An 18,795-nucleotide genomic window follows, 5' to 3' on the forward strand; every position below is an offset into this window, starting at 1 on the left:
CATTTGTCTTCCATAAAATGCATGCCTTTTTTTCTGGTGCCAAACAGTCTCTTGTGACTTTGGCTCACATCACAAAAGAATAAAAAAAAGAAGAAAGAGAAATAATTAAATAAATAAAAGATTCTTTGTGTTAATTATATACGTAGCACCATCAAGTTAATGGAGATTTGACTTACATGGCAGGCAGCGCATGAATGTGGCCTCATATGTGAGAGAGAGAGAGAGAGGGCAAAGTGTCCAAGTCTAGGTTGAAGAAGGAAATGAGTTCTTTCCGAACTATTAAAATTTGATTTAACAATTAAAATTATTTTAACTTTTAAAGTGATTTTCTGTTTATAGTCGTCAAATCAATTTTTAATAGGCTGAAGATTAGAGGAAATGAATCCGAAGAGGATCCCTTTCCGTAGAAGAAGAAACAGAGGTGGCCACGAATTTGGGGTATATATTCCCACGGGTGACTTGTGACTGTGAGCCAAATTGGGTGAATTTTTTCTCCCACTCTTGCATGTGAAGTTGCAATGTAGTCCTTGTGAAACTTGTCGCTATAATCCACCTACCACTAAAAGAAAAGTTTGTATATCTGAATCAAGTCAATTCATCAAAAACAGTTTGATTGTTCTTTTTATCTAAGTTCAAATCTGAAAAAGTTGAAGTTTCGCCGTAAAATTAACGATTGAAGTTTCGCCATAAATTAACTAACGATATGAAGAGTAACTTAACTACTTGTAAGTATACGTAAGGTCGTTTCTTTCTCCGATGTAAGATTAATACTCTCAACACACATTCTCAAGTGTGATCAATTTAAGCCTAACACTTGAAAAAATAAATTGGGTGATGTAGAGCACGTGTGGGTCGTTGAGTTTCACATGCAAGGTTCCTTCTTTATATGATGCAAGGTTAATACTTGCAACAAAATTTATTTTTAAAAATTAAAGTAGTTTAAATGATCACTTGTATAAAGAAAATAAAATATTAAAAAACTTGTAATTTGTTTTAGTATGATAGTACGACTCTTTGTTCTTTTTTTTTTTTAAATAAATGTTGAAATAATTTATACAAAATTCGTCAAAACTACGAGAAAAATGATTTAAACTTTGGCGCATATTAAAAAGCATAATGAGTTTAATCAACTTGATCAAACTCATACATGTGTACAGTGACACAACTTTGAACTTGTTCATTTTAACGATTTTTTTATGACGTCATGCAAGGGGCAAAGTTTTGTTCATGTAAAAAGTGGGTCTCCATGCATCACAAAGTAAAAAAAAACGTAAAGCTTAGCAGACTAACTAAGAGTTGAGTTACATCGAAAAAAATATTACAAATTTTGAGATTGAAATTGCAATATTTTGTCCTATACGATGCAATGCGAAATTTGGTGCATATCTTTTATCAGATACTTAGCATGATGTGTAGTTAATCCATAATTAATTACATATGTAAATATACTTAAATATAATCAATCAATAATTTTGATTGACAAAGTCCAAACGTACCACATGTTGGATTTTGATGCGGTAGTGTGATGGCAGAACATTTCCTTGTCTTGTTGAAGAATGATTGCACGGAATTAATGACATGAATTAGACACGTTGATGTGATTAAAGGATTTTTAAACTAAAAATAATGCAAATTATGTTGAACGAAAACAAGAGAAGAGAAGGGAGATTAGTAAGATTAGTATTAGCAAATAGCAAATCAAATGGACCACCAAACAATCAACCACAAAGCTCCAAAAAAGTTGCCATCATGCTACAGTATAAATTATGATGACTCAAACAGCTAATAATAATTATGTTAAAAGTTAAATATTATGGGTGCTTTTGGATAAGTGTTTGTTAATTTTGTGATTTTAGATGTGGGTTCCTGGATGCTGGGGTACACAATTATGGACGGCCCAAATTAAAGCTCAATTTTTAAGCCTAGCGATGATTGTGTTGTCTCAACGAAAAAATAAAATTATTCAGTACTGCGATCTAGTAATATTTTGTATTATTTGTATATAAAAGATTTTAAGTTCGAAGTTCTGGAATGACGAGTTTCTAAAGCTCTTAGGCACGTAATAATTACAGGTTAGATATGTGCCTCTACAAAAGTGTATTCAATCGACGTTAGTTATATTCAGATATTGTGAATCAGTTTTGAGGTCAACATGTGATCAAGAATTTATGAGCCTTTATTATGAAATTCTCAAAACTTAGCCACGTTTTTTTTCTCGTAAAATCATAATAGTCGAATTCGTAAATGAAGTATTTTTTTTTTTTAGTACATCGATATTTTTACACTAAGGAATGGAGAGTTCAGCTAAGCTACACAATTAGCAGCCTAACTTGGTATCGAATTCGCCATCTACGAAATTTGAACCTAAGACCTCTCACTTCTAAGCAAAGAGGAATACTACCAGACTGTAATATTAAGTGACTTTCGTAAATGAAATTAGATCTAGTAAAAATGCTCCATGTGCAAGAAATAGACAACGTGGCAATTTTTTTGATTTTTTTTTTTGAACAAAAAATATAATCTACATTAAGGAGGAGGAGGTTGTAGATGGGGTTAGTCTCACAATAGGTTAGCAATAATGTGGTTCAAATTCATTTTTGATGAGAATCAAATTTAAAATATCTCACTTACAAGTGAAGAAAAGAATACTAATAAACCGTAATACTAAGTGACAACAACATGACAGTTATAGATGTATTTCTAACGTGAATTGGAAACGTAACGAATATAGCTCACTCAAGGCTTTTCAGGTCCAATTTTTCTGTAGCAAGTAATAGTGAAAAAGGGCAGGCCTTAGCCCTCTCCGGCTTTGATGTTTGTACTATTAAGCTTTTCCTATTAGGATTGGTTTTTTTTTTTCTTTTTTTGGTTTTAGGTTTTTTTTTTTTTTTTTTTGTTTGGTTTTAAGTTTCGTTTTGAGGTTTTTTTTTTTTTTTTTTTTTTTTTGGAAAAAAACGATATTATTTATACCAAGGGGAGGGGTAGGCTTAGCCTTATAGTGTGCTAGCAATAATTTGGTTCAAATTCTCATTTGGCGAGAATCGAACCTATGACCTTTCACTTACAATTAAAAAAAAATATCATTAGACTGTAGGATTAAGTGACATGTTTCTCGTTGAAATTGATGTATTAACTTTTACTACAAGTAAAAGTAAGCAAACGTGTGTAATGTACGTTTTAATCTTTCCGTTAGTGTGCGAATACATGGGCTTCATCAGTCCTTCTAAGAGGCCTACAACTTCAACACAATGATATTGGGCTTACTCGAAAGCCTAATTTCCCACCAAAAAAGCCTCTCAAACAAATCCGGGCTTTTGTTTGCCCAACCTTCCCAATCGGGCCCACTAAAAGAATTGCTCAGAATCATCAGCAGCCCATTAGCAGAAGAATAGCCCACCCGCGTACTTATTTTGTTGGGTTCTTCTGTGACCTCGGTCGGTTGATTTTTCTCACAGTCGCAGTGGCAGTCTCTCACCTTCCAAAGTTCGGCAGTTTTTTCTTTCAGCTTTGTTTTTCTTCCAGAGAGGGCCAAAGGTAATTATTCTGTAGAATCTCAGTTTCCAATTTTATTTTTCTTTAAACTAATTTCCAATTTCTTGTTTATAATCGCGGCACTGTGGCAATATTTCACATTTGGTTTATTTATTTATTTTTGGGTCTGTCATATAATATGTATGTGTGTGTATAAGAGATTGGGTTTATATTAAATTTTAATTCAAGTTTCAAACTTTGACCAAGCAAAAGTAAGTGAAATTTAATCCTAGTTTTTTTGTTTTCGAAATTAATAATTTATAGAGAGGATTGGTTATCAAATTAGGAATTCAGCAGTTTCAGCTGAAATTTAAATTTAAGAGGAAGCATATAGAATTATTACTAAAAATGTGGAGTCGATGGCTCTCAGTTCTCATGGATGATAAAGCTGTAATATTATATGGTTTACAATGGGTAGTGCTATCCACACACCCATTTTTACCGCCCACACAGCCTTGTTAATTTTTGGGCCATTGATCCCATAGTCGGAAATTGAGAGGGGTGTGTGAAAAGTAAAAATAAGTGGGTGGATAGCACCACCTTTTTACAATCTTGGAGTTGGAGCCCAGGTTTGATTTCAAGAAATTGAGAAACTAAGGCCTGTTTGTAACTATTTCGTTTTTAGTTTTTATTTTTTATTTTTTTGTGCTAGAGATAGAAGGAAAGTTTGTGAGAAAAATGAGGAATGGAGAAGGATGATGGGAAGTGGTGAGGGGGAAGAGAGAGATTATACAAAAACAAAAACTTGAAAGTGAAACAACCTAAACTTATTTGTTTTCAATTTTCGGTTTTTAGTTTTCGTTTTGCTTGTCATTGCGTATACATTCCTTCCTTTCACATTTCTTCCGCCATTATTCTTTCACCTTTCTTCATTTCTCCTTTCTTCCACATATTTTTCCTCTATCTCTAAAAGCAAAATTGTTATCAAACAGGCCCTAATTCTTCGTCAAGGGGGTAGCTTGCATGCAGTTCTTAGCATGTAATGTAGTTTGAGAAGTGAGGTGGTTTTTGATGCATTAGGAAAGAATTTGGGAAGACTGTTTGCAGTCGATAGGAATAGGATCGTCTTCTTGTTCAACAAAGTTATAGAATTACACTGGACAATGTGAGTGCAATGGTTTTCGTTTATATACTTTACGTTTCCATCTAATAAGCCTGTAATGCTTTTCTATGCACTTGAGATTTTCTTCCTTCTGTCAGACCTCTTCAGTGGAAGCCCGAGTCCAAGGTAGGGAGAGAGTCCAGCATCGATGAAGGCTATAGTGGTGAGCGCTCCAGGTGGACCGGAGGTCCTCCAACTACAAGAAGTTGAAGACCCAGAGTTCAAAGACGATGAGGTCCTAATAAAAGTTGAGGCCACAGCGCTGAACCGAGCTGATATCCTTCAGAGGAAGGGCCTATACCCACCACCCCCGGGTTCCAGCCCTTACCTGGGTCTTGAATGTTCTGGAACCGTAGTGGCTGTTGGGAAACACGTCTCACGCTGGCAGGTCGGTGATAAGGTGTGTGCTCTTCTTACTGGAGGAGGGTATGCTGAGAAGGTGGCTGTTCCAGCTGGACAAGTACTTCCTGCCCCACCTGGTGTTTCTTTGAAGGATGCTGCTAGTTTTCCTGAAGTTTCGTGCACTGTTTGGTCAACTGTTTTTATGATGAGCCGGCTATCTGCTGGTGAAACATTTTTGGTTCATGGCGGATCAAGTGGAATTGGTACGTTTGCAATTCAGATAGCTAAATACCTGGGAGCAAAGGTGTTTATCACAGCTGGAAGTGAAGAAAAGTTGGTTTTTTGCAAGGATCTTGGAGCTGATGTGTGTATCAATTACAAGACAGAGGACTTTGTTGCGCGGGTGAAGGAAGAAACAGGTGGCAAAGGCGTGGATGTCATCCTGGATATCATTGGGGCAAACTATTTCCGTCGAAACCTTGACAGTTTAAGCTTTGATGGGAGACTTTTTGTGATCGCGACCATGGGTGGTGCTGTAACAGAGCTAGATCTTCGTGTTGTACTTTCAAAGCGCCTGACCATCCAAGCAGCAGGTTTGAGATACAGAAGTCCGGAAAACAAAGCAGCGATTGTTAGGGAGGTGGAGAGCAATGTGTGGCCTGCAATCGCGTCTGGCAAGGTGAAACCGGTGGTTTACAAGTATTTTCCGTTATATGAAGCGGCAGAGGCTCACCGGCTGATGGAAAGTAGCAAGCATATCGGAAAGATACTGCTTGTTCCGTGATGATATGAATGTTAATCGCTTTAACGGAATGGTTCGGAGTGTTCGGAGCTTGTGAGCAGCTCGGGTCCAGTATAATGCTTGGATATGCATATTTCGTGTGGCAAATGTTTAAGTTGTAGTACTTTCGTAAATACGATAAATAAATCCGAGGTTAACGGATTATTCGGTTTGTACAATCTGATGCATTAGAGATGAACCAAAAATTGCAAACCACAAACAATTTCCCATTCCTTTTACATAGGTCACAATTACAAAATACAAATGTATTACATATTACAAACCGAAAATTGAACCGAAAAAATCCAAAAATTTGAAATACATGTGGAAGCAAATAAAAGAATTTGACCTGCGTGCTGAGCTTGAACACTACCATCCGTGATAACTACAAGAGCCGGCAGCAGTTCAGAAAAAGAGAAAAAAGGAGAGAAGAAAATCACTCTTCAGGCAGTATCTCAATCAATACCGATACTAACCACGGAGCTATGTTCATCGAGAGCAAAATGCTCGACAGAAAACAAGGCACCACAGAAAAAACACTGATCAAAATGAATGAATTGCAAGTCAGGATGCAAATAAACACAGTAAAAGCACTCGTTCTATTGACTTCGGCCTCTAGAATAAATCAGCTTTCCTCTTCTGCATGTCTTGCTTCCACTTTGGCAGTTGATAGAAAGCATCTTTCGGCATCCCAAATATAGTCTGAAACTCCTCGTCAGAGAGATAGGTCTGAAAAACCAAGCCGACGATATGTCACTATGATTTCAAAGCAGATATTGATGAAAATGACAACATTCACACAAGACCAACCTCTCTTCTCTTAAAATCAATGCCGGTTACAGGATTGTCAGATTTAGCCCTCAGTTGGTCATAACTGAATGTACTGCGACTACCTTCACTCTCACTCTCGTCCTGCAGTGTCTTTTGTTTTGAATCATCCTCACTGCTTTCGAAAGCAGCTGCAGCTTCACCTGTTTCCTTGACTTCAGGAAGTTCCTGAGGACCCTCTGTTTCAAAAAAAATAAATAAATAAATACAGTTTCACTTTTTGCATCAAATCCTGAGGACCCAAATACATCAAATCCGTTCGCTAACCATGCATATAATGGATAATCATAAGTATTTCTACTTTCTTACCAGAAGCACTAGTTTCTGAGGGAGGGCTTTGCACAGGAGGACTTTGCACAGGAGAAGCATCTGGTGTTAACTTACTCTTTTCAGCTGTAAGAACATTTGAAAGTGCAGCAACTGCTGCAGCTCTTTGTGTTCCTTGAACTGATGCAGACGGCTTGGGAAGAGAAGGTTTGTTTCCAGGGGATGAATTAAATGCAGAAGATAAAGCAGCTAAAGCTTCTGCTCTTTGCCTTGGTCCTCCTTCACTCGATCCATCGGACTTATCCTGGCCCTGTGATTGCGTGGCAGTTGAATTATTGAATATAATGCCTCAGAAAAATCCGTTCAACACCGTCATGTATCAGACTAAATATTATTGATCATGGATCATTAAAAAAAAGGAGAAGTGAAAGGTTAAAAGGTGCTAAGAAACAACACTAAGTCAAAGACGGATAAAGATCAAATAAAAAAGCTCCATGTTACAGATTAATCTCAGATCTAGCATATCCTAAAGCAAAGAGGGATAAAGGTCGAATAAAAAAGCTCCATGTAACAGCTTAATATCAGGTTCAACTTGTCATAATGCAACATTCGAAAAACCTAAGGGATGTTTGTATGCACACCCACTTCCTTAGTTGATTATTCCACAAAAGAATGATAACATGAAAAGAGCATAGAGTGGGAAGGGAGGATGAGATGGGGAATGTACACTTTCTAATGCAACTTTCTGTAAATACTTAACTAGGATGAAGGTTCCTAATATTCATTCATGGAATGAATTAAAAGTTCTGCTTGTCTGCACACCGCATGTGAAGACATGACAACACGGCAATAGCATCTACTACAAGCACACGATGCTGGTACAAAAAATTTTATTTACCGCTTGGGATGACTTTCCGGAGGATGGATTGAATGCAGATGATAAAGCAGCTAAGGCTTCAGCTCTTTGCCTTGGTCCTCCTTGGTTCCCAGTGGACTTGTCCTGATCCAGCAACAGATATCCGTTCTCCGTGAATTACAGAAGGATAATAAATGATAATGCTAAATTTTTTTACAAAATTTGATAGATTTCAACCCTTAACGTTGTTCAATCATTTCGAACTATTATAAGAACAACATTATTCCGGTAACTAACTTATAACGAGAATCTTAAGACATGATATGATCATGGTTCCCTTGTATATACTAGACAGAATGTATCATATAGCATTTCGCACACATGTATAAGAGGAGATTACGATGCAACGTGTTTGATAATATACATTGCTTACCTCCACAGCATGGCCAATTCCAAAGAGTATTGACACCTTCTTGAGGAATGAGTTTCCTTGAACCTACATTGAGTGTAGATATACTGTAAGAAAAATATATATTAAACCGAATATTGTAATGCATCCGTATAAAGTACTTTCAATTAAAACAGTTGATATCTACAAAGTTTTTTGACACTGTCATGCCACTTAGCTTCACACTTTACCTATCAAAATAATGTTTTCATCACAAAAGTTTTGGTCTGCCTCTAAAATTATTTAATGAAATGTCCGGAATCTTAAATGCACTAGCAAGTGTAGCAGAAACAAAGTCATATTTTAGATGATTATCTCTGACATGGTTATTACACTGAAGAGGGAGAGAATGTAAGCACATCATCAATCAGTAATAATTTACCCAGAAAAATATTGTTGATCGACTCGTATGTTATTACCAAATTAGACTTCTAGGCTTTTGTTTTATTTGAGAAGATAGACCTCTATGCATATTTAATCCCTACTGGTATATGATATTCTATACGTAATGATCCCTAAACCAATTCTCTTCCCACCTAGGCAGTTTATCACTTACCTATTTGTTATGCCACTTCCCTATTTGTTATGCCATTTGCACAGCATTATCATTTACAGTATTCTGCACATATATTTATCGTCGCTTAATTTCATTCTAGTTCAAAAGACTAGTTATTTCAATTAATGGGTTAAAGATGAAATAGAAAAGTAAAAACCCCTCCAAAAATTCCAAATTCCAGAAAATTGTTGCATTCAACTTAAATGTGTTTTGATTATTCCTTGCTTGACTACGAATTCCTTAAAATTTATCTAAATAAGAGAGAGAGAGAGAGAGAGAGAGAGAGAGAGAGAGAAAGAGTCTGTTGTTTTAGAACATACAGTGGCTTTTGAAAGATCCCATGAAAAGTATGTTGTAAAGAAGCGAGGTTCATTTCCTTCAGTAACTTTGTATAATGGTACATTAGGAGCCAACCCCTCCAGAGATGCCGCCAGCACTATGTATTTCTGCACAAATATGAATGAAAAATGTAACAAATGAAACATATGACAAAAATGCAAATATTTTAAGGTATACCTTGCCAATTTCAAAAGCATTTTGCTTTTCTTTCGAGTCTACACATTGACCAACCCAAACAAACACTTCGGCATGTGTGTCAAGTATAAGGATATCCTCTGTCAACAGATCATCCTGAGTGAAGTTGTAAATTTCCTCCACCTGCAGAATTAAAAATGAAGACAGGGATTAGAAGCACTAGCACCCACATAAAAATGGAAGCAAATACCGATTACACTCAAAAGGCCAGATAACTCACCTGAAACTTTCCTGGGGAATCAATGAACAATAAAAAAGACACAGTTAGAATGGAACTAGCTTTACAAATAAAATTTCCAACTTAGACATCATTTCATGTCATAAAATTCTACCTCTGTTGAACGAGAATGAGAACAGGTGGGGATCTCTGACAATCTCCTGAGAAACTTTATTGCTGGTGTAACTTTGTTTCCCTCCTAGAGCAAACCAGAAGGATGAGCTCTCAGTTCCCTCTTTAGCGTGTTTTAGGGTAACTCCTGGCTGTATTAGCAAGGCATATAAGGCTCGAATAGATGAACATTATATCGGTGGCAATACTGAAAATCGAAAGCCTAAGATATAATAAATACTATTAAATTACATTAAGCACTAATACTGAACACTGTCCATCGATTGTACGTGCCCAATCAAGTTAACGTGTACAATCATCTTATTCTTTTATCATCAAGTCGAAACAATGCCAGAGCCCAGTATACCATTGTTACTTGAAGCCTGACTGAAATACATTTACTAAGCATACTTGGTTTTATTGACTCTTCTGGATGGTGCATCTATGATAAGTTTGAAGGCAAATAAGTTACGTAAGAGGGCAGAGAGAATAGAAATCTTCAATACGAGTATACCTTCAAAAATTCTGCAAGTTTTGCTGCTAACTGTTGCTGTTCAACGGTGCATTGATTTCCATTCCAGGCAAACATCGAGGACCCAGATTGCAGAATGAAACACTCGGTAGAGTTCAATGATGTTGCCACCTAAACAAAGAAATCTGTTTTAATATAAAAGAAAAGACTATTTAAAAAGCCCAAAGAGTACAAAGATTATGTCCAGCAGTGAACAAGAAGTCTAACATCTAAACATAGCATAGAAAACATTCTCTCGAAAGTATGCAATTCTATTTGAATCTTCCTACTACATATATGAAGAAAACACAGATAACTCTATTTCATCTTCCCCTCAATAAATCACATCCAACATTTCATATACCACATTATTCTCTATACCGGCCAACTACAGCATGCTAAAAAATCCGGTGTGAAAAGCATTCAGTGGTAATCTTAAAGATGCATACTACTAGGGAACAGATAAGTCTCCAATACGAGGAATTCAGGGGTAATCTTTGATTCCTTTTCTGTTTTTCTGACTTTTAAAGTTTTACTATGTACGACGTCTGGGATTCACTACATTTTTTGGCATTGGGTCCTCCATGGTCATCGTACCCATCCAGCAAGGAATTAGCTATAAGTAATATCGGAGACGGAGTGCTTATCGCTTTCTAAGGTCAGTCTCCCAAAATACGTGAGCATATATTGTCATGTAGGATACGTGATTACAACATATGAATTGGCTCCTACCGCATCAACTTGCACTGCTTTACTGTTATGAACATAAGTTCCAGATAACCGAAAGAGTGCCACACAATCTGTGGTATAAGTTTCATCCGTCAGACCTTTCTCCTCAACCGATTTCTTATAACCAGAGCTCAAGCCACCCTGAAGAGGAAATCAATCAAATTAAAATGATAACAATAAACCCTCAAATGAAACTAATATGGAGAGGTCTTTGCACCAGACTAAAGTCACCAAACTGAACAATACCTTCAGGACCACCATAGGCTGAAAAAGTGCTACTAACTGTGGTGGCTCTTTACCTTGAAATATGTGACCCTGCAAAAGGCCCCTATTATATATAGGTCCGTAAGACACATTCTCCAACATTGACTAAAGATAATATGATACCTGCACTGGTCTTCCCTTCAGCGAGTTGGACATTGTGCTGGCCAAATGAGAAGCAGTTTTCTGGTCCTCCTAAAATGGGTTATATAATGGAAATTCTTTAGCAGTCCTCTTACAATTGCAACAAGGTTTTCTAATATGGTGCAGAAACAAAATGTAGAAGGATGCTTTCACGAAATATTAGACAAGCTATCACCAAAAAGGTAAAAAAATAAATGAAAAATCATTAGAATGAAGATAAGAACATGACTCTTTCTTCTGATATCCTATGTTAGTCAATCACTAGGTTTAATAATAGCTTGAACAAAGAGGAGAACAAACAAAGACCCAGACCAAACAACATGTTTAGTGCACCGAAAACCCTTCCAGATAATGCAAACCACGCTTAGACAATAAGCTGTCTCTTTCCTATGTGAATGAAACTTCGTTTTTTTATTTATTTACTCAAAAAATCAAGAAGTGGACATGAAGTACACTGAAACAAGAAGACCAGGAATAACCACCAAAATGTCCGATACTACCAACCTATTGTTCCTACTTCAGGTCAAAGCAAACTTAACCAGTACAATAATCATCCAAGTATCCAACTATAGCTCAAAGAAAGGAATATCTCCAGATTCTGCAGCTATTGGAGCCCACAAAGAAGCCAAAAACCGCACCCTCTCCACAACAAAATCAAGCGTTCCTCCTATCTTCAAGAAATGACATTCAACTCTAACCAAAACACCGAAAGACATCAAAGACACAACATTTTTTTCCACAACCCTCACCCACCCCCAACCCCAATTAAAAGCACAATGTATGTAAGTAAGAGGTTGAAGTGCAGGTCCCTTTCTTTATAGTTTATATACAAGAATTCTGACAGAAAGTAAAGTGATTCTTTCAATTATTTGAATCCTAACCCGGAACAAAGTGAATTACCTCAATACTATCCTTTCCAAACCAACAGCACAAAAAGTAATCTTCTTTTCTATCACCAGAGTGGTAAGTATAGAGAATGATATAGCAATCTCCACTGTAAAATTTACCAATATCCTCCTTAGGTAAAGGAGTCTTGGCACCACCATTGATACACCATACCTGAAAAAAAGAAAACAGAATACCCAATATTCCAAAAGATATCAACAAGGAAGCCTAATTAATTAAGTCATTACTAGAAGCATGATTAACATATATCATTATCAACTAGACCTCCATCTTTCCACCTCCTTCTAGCAAAGGTGGGACCTCCTCATTTACGGGAGCACCTTTTGCAACACCCTTTAAACCAACACCTTGTTGCTTCAGCAAAGCTAGCAGACCGTGAAGATACAATATTAGATAAAGCCAAGCAGAAAGTATTACAGTACACTTTACAACTCAGGAGTTGATAATTACCTGCTACTTTTCCTCTTCCCTCCTCAGTTCCAGAAGTTGCTGATCCTGAAGGCCAAGAATCGAAGTTGGACTTGAATGAATGTGTTTCATAACCTTGAATAACCCGGGTTATTCGTGTTGACTTTGGTCTATTCTGAGTAGCAAGAAACTCCTGGTGACAAAATTCAGAGTTACATTTATGTAAGTCACTCATAAATCTATCTGCTTGCCAGCATGGATAAAAAAGTGCAGGTCACTACCTCAGCTGCTTGGCTAGCAGATTTTCTGTCCTCCACTTGTGTCACCCGGCCAACCCAAACAAACACCTCTGAACCGCAGTCCAGTAAGTAGCATTTGTTGTTTTCAAGCAAGGATTTGGATAGTTCACCTTCTACAGTCTTCACTTCACCCTCGGTTATGCTTCAAAAACCAGTAAGTTTAAGTTAGAACCTTATGAGGATTATACCAGAGATTAACAATAAGTAGATATTTTGTTTCCAGCACACAGACAGACACTGACACAGAATCAAGTGTCTGGAGCATGTGCTTACTAGGCCACCTAATACATGCAGATGCACACACATGAAAAGCATACGACCATACGTGTGTGTGTGTGTGGAGGGAGGGAGCAAGAGAGAGAGAGAGAGAGAGAGAGAGAGAGAGAGAGTTCACTATTTACTAAAAATCAAGAGTTTTAGACAAAGACAATAACAGAATATGAGAATACCTGTACAGTATAGCAGGAGTAGCTTCTGGAACCACATCATCTTCAGTGATTACCTTCTTTCCAATTGGAGCAAATCCACCCATTAGGACCCAAAACTCACCAGAATCGGACTCTGTATCTAGCTTCCCATCATCTGCCATAATGCACACCATTTTTGACAAATGAAATAAGTAATGAGCAAGAATGGACAACACAGATAGCAAACATGTAAGGTAACAATTCTGGTTGGATAATGCGGGTATTTTGAGTACCAGAGAAAATGGAAACATGATAAAAGTTCGGTGGGCTTGCATATAATATACATTGTCACACCGTATATGCACTTACCAACTATTGCAACATCACAGGTTCCATGATGATACTTTTCCTTCAAAAACTGGATTACTTCCAAAGCCTTCGCCCTCTCCTGGATATTAGAATTTGCTCCGTTGAACTGAAAGATCTTGTTTTCAGTGTCCAGGATGAACACATCATCGTGATTCAGAGAGGAACGCGCAAAAGGAACCTACAAAATCAGAATACAGGGTGCAATTCCCTTTAAACTCTATCAGAATCACATTTAGGAAACTTAATTGAACTCTAACTCTCCAGACCAAAAGAAAAAGAAAAACTCTAAACCCTCGCGTCAGAAGAACAGGATACCTGCTTCATTCTGACAACTCGTTTTCCTTTGCAGATATACAACCGAGTTTCAAATTCATCTTCCTCAACCTTTTTAAATCCAGAAGCAACACCCCCCTCCAATGGTATAATACAAGGTTTGAAGTATGACAAAAATTTGTCAGATTCATGGCCTTGAATTTCACGATGTTGCACTGCACGTCCTCCAAGAACTGCATCTAGCTCAACAGTCTTAATAGCTGCTGTCCCAGCTTCATCCTACAATAAAAAGTCACTACATAAACCATTTTTCTCTTACTTCTACATATAACATCAGAGGAAATTCAAGGCAAGTTCAAACTTTGAACATACACACCTGACTTGTATCTTTCCCAATCCAGAAGTGTATGTCATAGAGATAAGCGCCCCCTTTGTTTTGTGTTGTCTACAAACAGTCAGAGAAGTGCATGAGTTATATGAAAGAAAAAAGCCTCCTTGAAGGTAAGCCTTTTTATTCCAAAGTATGATATGTCCAACAGAATCCCTGACTTCCCCTTTCTTAAGGTGGAACATGCAAAGAAAGGGAAAGGCATAAAAAAAGATTTGATAGAGAGCCATGGTAATAGTGTGCACCATTTTGAGTGCTAAATTTATTAATCAGTGCAAACCTCCACCATTTTTTTATTAAACCTTTTAAACCCGAACGTAACAGCTGATAGAGGGAGAACATCAAAAAGTTATTCAAGAAGAATGACATCAACTTAAGGATCACCCAAAAAAGAAAAATTGAACTTTTGCATTTCTTGGAAGAAAATTACTGACAAATTTCGTTTTTTTTTAAGCAATCTTGTGAGGAAAAAAGCATAAATAGTAAAGGCTTCGAAAAGAAAAAAAGAGAGTAAATAAATAGACAAACCTGCAAGACAATATAAGAATCCCCCATATAGAATTTTCCATGTTCAGATTTTGGCAAAGGAACTGGTTGGAAGTCCTCAATTCGCCAAATTTCAGTCCCTCTATAACATGTTAAGCTTCACGACCTCAAATGTGGAAACACAACATGATTAACATATTTAAAAGATAACCAGAAAGACTTGTATATTCCCAAAATTGACACAAAGTATAACCTAATTTACATTTTTGTCTATAACAACAAAACCTTCACTCAACTCTTTAGGTTCGGCCACATGAACCCTAGCCTCTATTCCAACTATCCTGGGCCGTAATTTTGTTTTAAGTCGCTTTTACTTCATTTTTTTTATTTTTTTATTTCAGTGGATGCAAGATAGTAAGATTGTTCCTGTCCTTTGTTATAGTTTTTAAAAGTAATATTTTGCAGACTCCATTTTTATTGAGTCACCATCTCTGGTAAAAGGATACAATCTTTGACCTGCTCCCTGAAAAGCCGGATCCAAAGCTTTTGTAGAGCTAGACATTGCCTGAAATCCCTTAAGAATGCTTCTTTCAGTAAGGCAGAATTACTTTGAATCCTGCGTCTCTATAAATTCCACAAGATTTCACTGCAAGGAAAATAAAAAACAAAGACAAATCAACAAATGGAGATTTGTTACCAAGCCAAAATGAATACTACATCATTTTCAAAAACACTATAGAGATAACTTATGTCAAAAGTAATAGATCTGCTTCAACAATTCTTATGTACAAATGTCAGTGTTGATAATCAACATAGAAATTCAATAGAGATGCTACAGTAAATCTTAGCACTACGACAATATGAGTTGTTACAATAAGATCTCTTCTCATGATGTTTAAATTGTGAGCACTTACATCTTGTGGGCACTTACATCTGGGATCACTATATATCTCCATAAAGCTACACTAACCGGTTATTGATTTTCGTATACAACGAACTTCAAATCAAACAGGTAAAAGTGCTTGCCAAATAAGACATAACACCAACATGTGTAAGTTAACTCATGCATGAGAATGAAGGTCAAGCGCTGATGCACTGTATTTACATTTTAGTTGTCTAACTTGGTTGGTATGTCTCAGTCCATTTACGTCAGGTTCTAGCTTATGTGTTGGCCATTGAACCTTGGATCTGATTCTCAACTTACCCCACTTGATATATTCAGCTAGGAAACACAAATCATGTTGGCAAAACATTTATAAACTCTCTTCACTGGACTGATTCTCAAGTGAGATATTCCAAAAGGCATTTCCCAGACTACATTACTTTCACGGACTCCCCTTCCCTGGACTAATTTCTTGACTGAGATACATCCAGAGGTAGTTCACGATAAAATTAGTAGGTATCTAACTCTCATAAGTGCATCATTGCTTCCACCTCTTGCTTTTCATATAGCTAGAATTTGGTCCATATATGGTTCCAGAGAACTTAGAAAACCTCTTCTCAGTTTATGTTCCTCCTCTTCAAGCTTCATCCTAGTAGGCTTTCTTTAGGTAAGCCTCCATTCATAGCGATACAATGACCTAAATTCCACCCTGCTGGCTACCCAGACCACATCTTTAGAAGCTTATCACCTTTTTTCTCCTTCTTTACATGTGAGCATGCAGATGTCAGTAGAAAATATGCATCAAAAGGGAAATATACTTCAGCCAATTAACAAACTGTCCTAAGATTTTTCATCTTTAATACTACTCGCTGGTGTTACAGTGGAGCCGCTTCTGTACCTAAAACTAGTCCCTGACACTACTAGTTTATAAATTTCTACATAGATGTTGCTTAGATTATCTTTGTACAGTTATATAAACTAGTGGTGATATACGGTCCTTCCCTTGAAGTTCACACTTAGATCATCGTGACTTAACTTAATCATAGATGAGTGATCAATCCATAAGAATATACTTATGGCAAAAAATTTCTGGAAAACAAGTTTGGCCTCAAAGCTGATCCTATTGGTCTAATATAACTTTATGTTCACATATATTATATATTGGGTAATATTAAATTTTATATCTTTACTACTGTCCATTCAACTTGGATCACAAGCTATTTAAACCACTGGCTTCAAGTACGCATTAAGGCTGAAGAATCATCATCGGTAACTTCTCAGCCAAGAACAGTCATCCAACTCATCTTATTTTTTACTTCAGTAACAAATATTTGATACTTCCAAACAGGCTGTATAGAATCCATCCATGAAACATCTGTTAGGTGTGTAGGACTGCAGACTCAAACACTGCAATTAATTACTGAACCCACTTAATGCGAATAATCCTCCAGCACAGCTTTCCTCTGGACCATAACATTCCTGAATCCAACTGAAAAGAAGCAAACTGAGAATATCTTGGCAAATTTAAACGTCCCTTCCAGTATTCAAACAAGTGAAAAACTACCCAAGAACTGAAATATGACTTGTGATCAACATGACCACAGAAAAGGCAATAGGACTTGGATACTTGATTACTATCAAATCCAAAGTTATAAGACTTACCGGGAACATGCCTGATTATTCAACAGCAAAATGTAGTGAGATTAGAGTGGACTCGCACACACGCGCACGGACACGCAACGGTTTTACCAAATGAAAGAACCCAGATAATATTTCATCAAAAGGCATTCATAACAGAACCCAGATAATATTAAGATCTTCTAGTCATCTGTTCAATCACTCACTCAATCATTTCAACTCAGTCGATTCGAGCTTTAGATAAACTCAAATCAAGATAAGGTTATGAAAAGAAAAGGTCAGATCAAACAATATCAACAAGCATAGAAGATCAAACAACTACCAAGCAATAAGGAGGCAAAACCAACATACCCCATCAGATCAAGTATTCAACTTTATCCAAAAACACAAACAAAACTAAAAACAACCAGAGCCTATTAAATTTGATACAAACCCATAAAAACCCAGATAACTAAAAACGAGAATTGCAAACAAAATAACGATCAGAGCAAAAATGGAATAGCTCTGAAAACAAAGAGATCGAGATAACATACAGAAAAATGGGTATTGATGGAGCTGAAAAGAGTATGAGATCGATCAGAGAGAGAATTGACTTACCAGAAATAGGATCTCTGTGTGTAATTGTAATGATGGAGGGTGGTGGGGGTGAGAGATAATACAGACAGAGAGAGAGAGATGGGAAAAAGGGTTATGGGAGGGACGAGCTGCAAGAGCTGGCAATAAAGAGAGAAAGAAGAAGATAGTTGGAAAGAAAAGTGAATTATTGCTGCGGGTGTGCGCTTCTCTCTCTAACTTTTTCGTGAAGCCTTTGAGATTTGTAATTTCAGATAGATAGAGAGAGAAAAAGAGAGAAAGCAGAGTTTCACAGAGAGAGAGAGAGAGAGAGAGAGAGAGAGTTAATGGAAATATATATGAATTTTGGTGATGAAATGGTGAGAGGAGGAAGAAGAGAGCAACAGAAATGAAACGACGCAAAACGGAAGCGGAATGATAGAGAGGTTAGAGAGAGAAAGTAGAGAGAGAGAGAGAGAGAGTTTATGGTTTTGACAGGCAGGTCGTTAATTAAGGCAAAGATCCGGTGACGGTGGCACCGGCCATGTTGGCTATCCTCTTTGCTTATTTCGAATTTCTGATTATTTGGCTTACTTTCCAATTTGGACTTATTTTTTCTCTTTCTTATTTTATTTTATTTTATTTTTTTATTATAATATTTTAATCTTTTTTTTTTTTATTCTTTTTGCCTTGGATTTATAGCATTACACCTTTTTCCCAACCTTTCCTTTTCTACGTAGAAATTTTGTCTACTTTTTTACATGTTGAACGGAAAATTCTATGGTTTTTACTGATTTCTTTGTACCAAAGCAAAATGCAGGGAAAAATAAAATCCCAAATATATATATAAACCGATTTCTTTGTACCAAAGCAAAATGCAGGGAAAAATAAAATCCCAAATATATATATATATTGTTGAAGGAAAATTCAGAGAGTAAAGCTAGGGGCGGGCAATAAGAGAGAGAATA

The 18,795-nt window shown here is 36.7% G+C and overlaps 2 protein-coding genes across 7 annotated transcripts; one reads left to right on the forward strand and one right to left on the reverse strand.

Moving 5' to 3' along the window:
* Nucleotides 1–3,406: 3,406 nt before the first annotated feature.
* On the forward strand, nucleotides 3,407–5,935 carry LOC137744018 (uncharacterized). 4 transcript variants are annotated; one of them, XM_088681204.1, is made up of 2 exons: nucleotides 3,407–3,534; nucleotides 4,742–5,935. In XM_088681204.1, exon 2 carries the CDS (start codon nucleotides 4,782–4,784, stop codon nucleotides 5,757–5,759), a length of 978 nt encoding a protein of 325 aa, XP_088537330.1. In that variant the 5' UTR covers nucleotides 3,407–3,534; nucleotides 4,742–4,781; the 3' UTR covers nucleotides 5,760–5,935. The 4 variants fall into 4 exon arrangements, with proteins under 4 accessions (XP_088537330.1, XP_068339977.2, XP_088537329.1 ...); XM_068483876.2 differs by having other exon boundaries at nucleotides 3,418–3,534; nucleotides 4,732–5,935; XM_088681203.1 differs by having other exon boundaries at nucleotides 3,452–3,534; nucleotides 4,713–5,935.
* A 27-nt stretch (nucleotides 5,936–5,962) lies between these two features.
* LOC137744016 (villin-3) lies at nucleotides 5,963–18,361 on the reverse strand. Of its 3 annotated transcripts, none has more exons than XM_068483873.2 (24): nucleotides 17,873–18,361; nucleotides 15,261–15,400; nucleotides 14,797–14,896; nucleotides 14,257–14,325; nucleotides 13,923–14,159; nucleotides 13,608–13,785; nucleotides 13,281–13,413; nucleotides 12,814–12,973; nucleotides 12,575–12,725; nucleotides 12,389–12,489; nucleotides 12,119–12,277; nucleotides 11,201–11,269; nucleotides 11,060–11,128; nucleotides 10,817–10,954; nucleotides 10,088–10,216; nucleotides 9,578–9,725; nucleotides 9,466–9,476; nucleotides 9,228–9,368; nucleotides 9,032–9,157; nucleotides 8,141–8,203; nucleotides 7,750–7,851; nucleotides 6,894–7,161; nucleotides 6,567–6,763; nucleotides 5,963–6,485 (listed from the first exon to the last, which is right to left on the reverse strand). In XM_068483873.2, the coding sequence occupies exons 2-24, from the start codon at nucleotides 15,314–15,316 to the stop codon at nucleotides 6,372–6,374; spliced, it is 2,919 nt and encodes a 972-aa protein (XP_068339974.2). In that variant the 5' UTR covers nucleotides 15,317–15,400; nucleotides 17,873–18,361; the 3' UTR covers nucleotides 5,963–6,371. The 3 variants fall into 3 exon arrangements, with proteins under 3 accessions (XP_068339974.2, XP_068339976.2, XP_068339975.2); XM_068483875.2 differs by having other exon boundaries at nucleotides 15,860–18,307; XM_068483874.2 differs by lacking the exon at nucleotides 17,873–18,361 and adding an exon at nucleotides 17,809–17,830.
* Nucleotides 18,362–18,795: the final 434 nt, after the last annotated feature.

This window comes from Pyrus communis, chromosome 12 (assembly GCF_041283825.1).
Source record: "Pyrus communis isolate YQ-2024b chromosome 12, ASM4128382v1, whole genome shotgun sequence".
Lineage (NCBI taxonomy): Eukaryota > Viridiplantae > Streptophyta > Magnoliopsida > Rosales > Rosaceae > Pyrus > Pyrus communis.

Bases quoted from the DNA above. Each gene is read 5' to 3' on its own strand.
- LOC137744018 (XM_088681204.1), top strand. From the start codon at position 4,782: ATGAAGGCTATAGTGGTGAGCGCTCCAGGTGGACCGGAGGTCCTCCAA.
- LOC137744016 (XM_068483873.2), bottom strand. From the start codon at position 15,316: ATGTCTAGCTCTACAAAAGCTTTGGATCCGGCTTTTCAGGGAGCAGGT. The intron at 14,897-15,260 runs GTATCCTTTTAC...AACATGTTATAG, and splicing joins CAGGGAGCAGGTCAAAGATT to AGGGACTGAAATTTGGCGAA. The intron at 13,786-13,922 runs GTATCCTGTTCT...CTGATTTTGTAG, and splicing joins GAGTTGTCAGAATGAAGCAG to GTTCCTTTTGCGCGTTCCTC.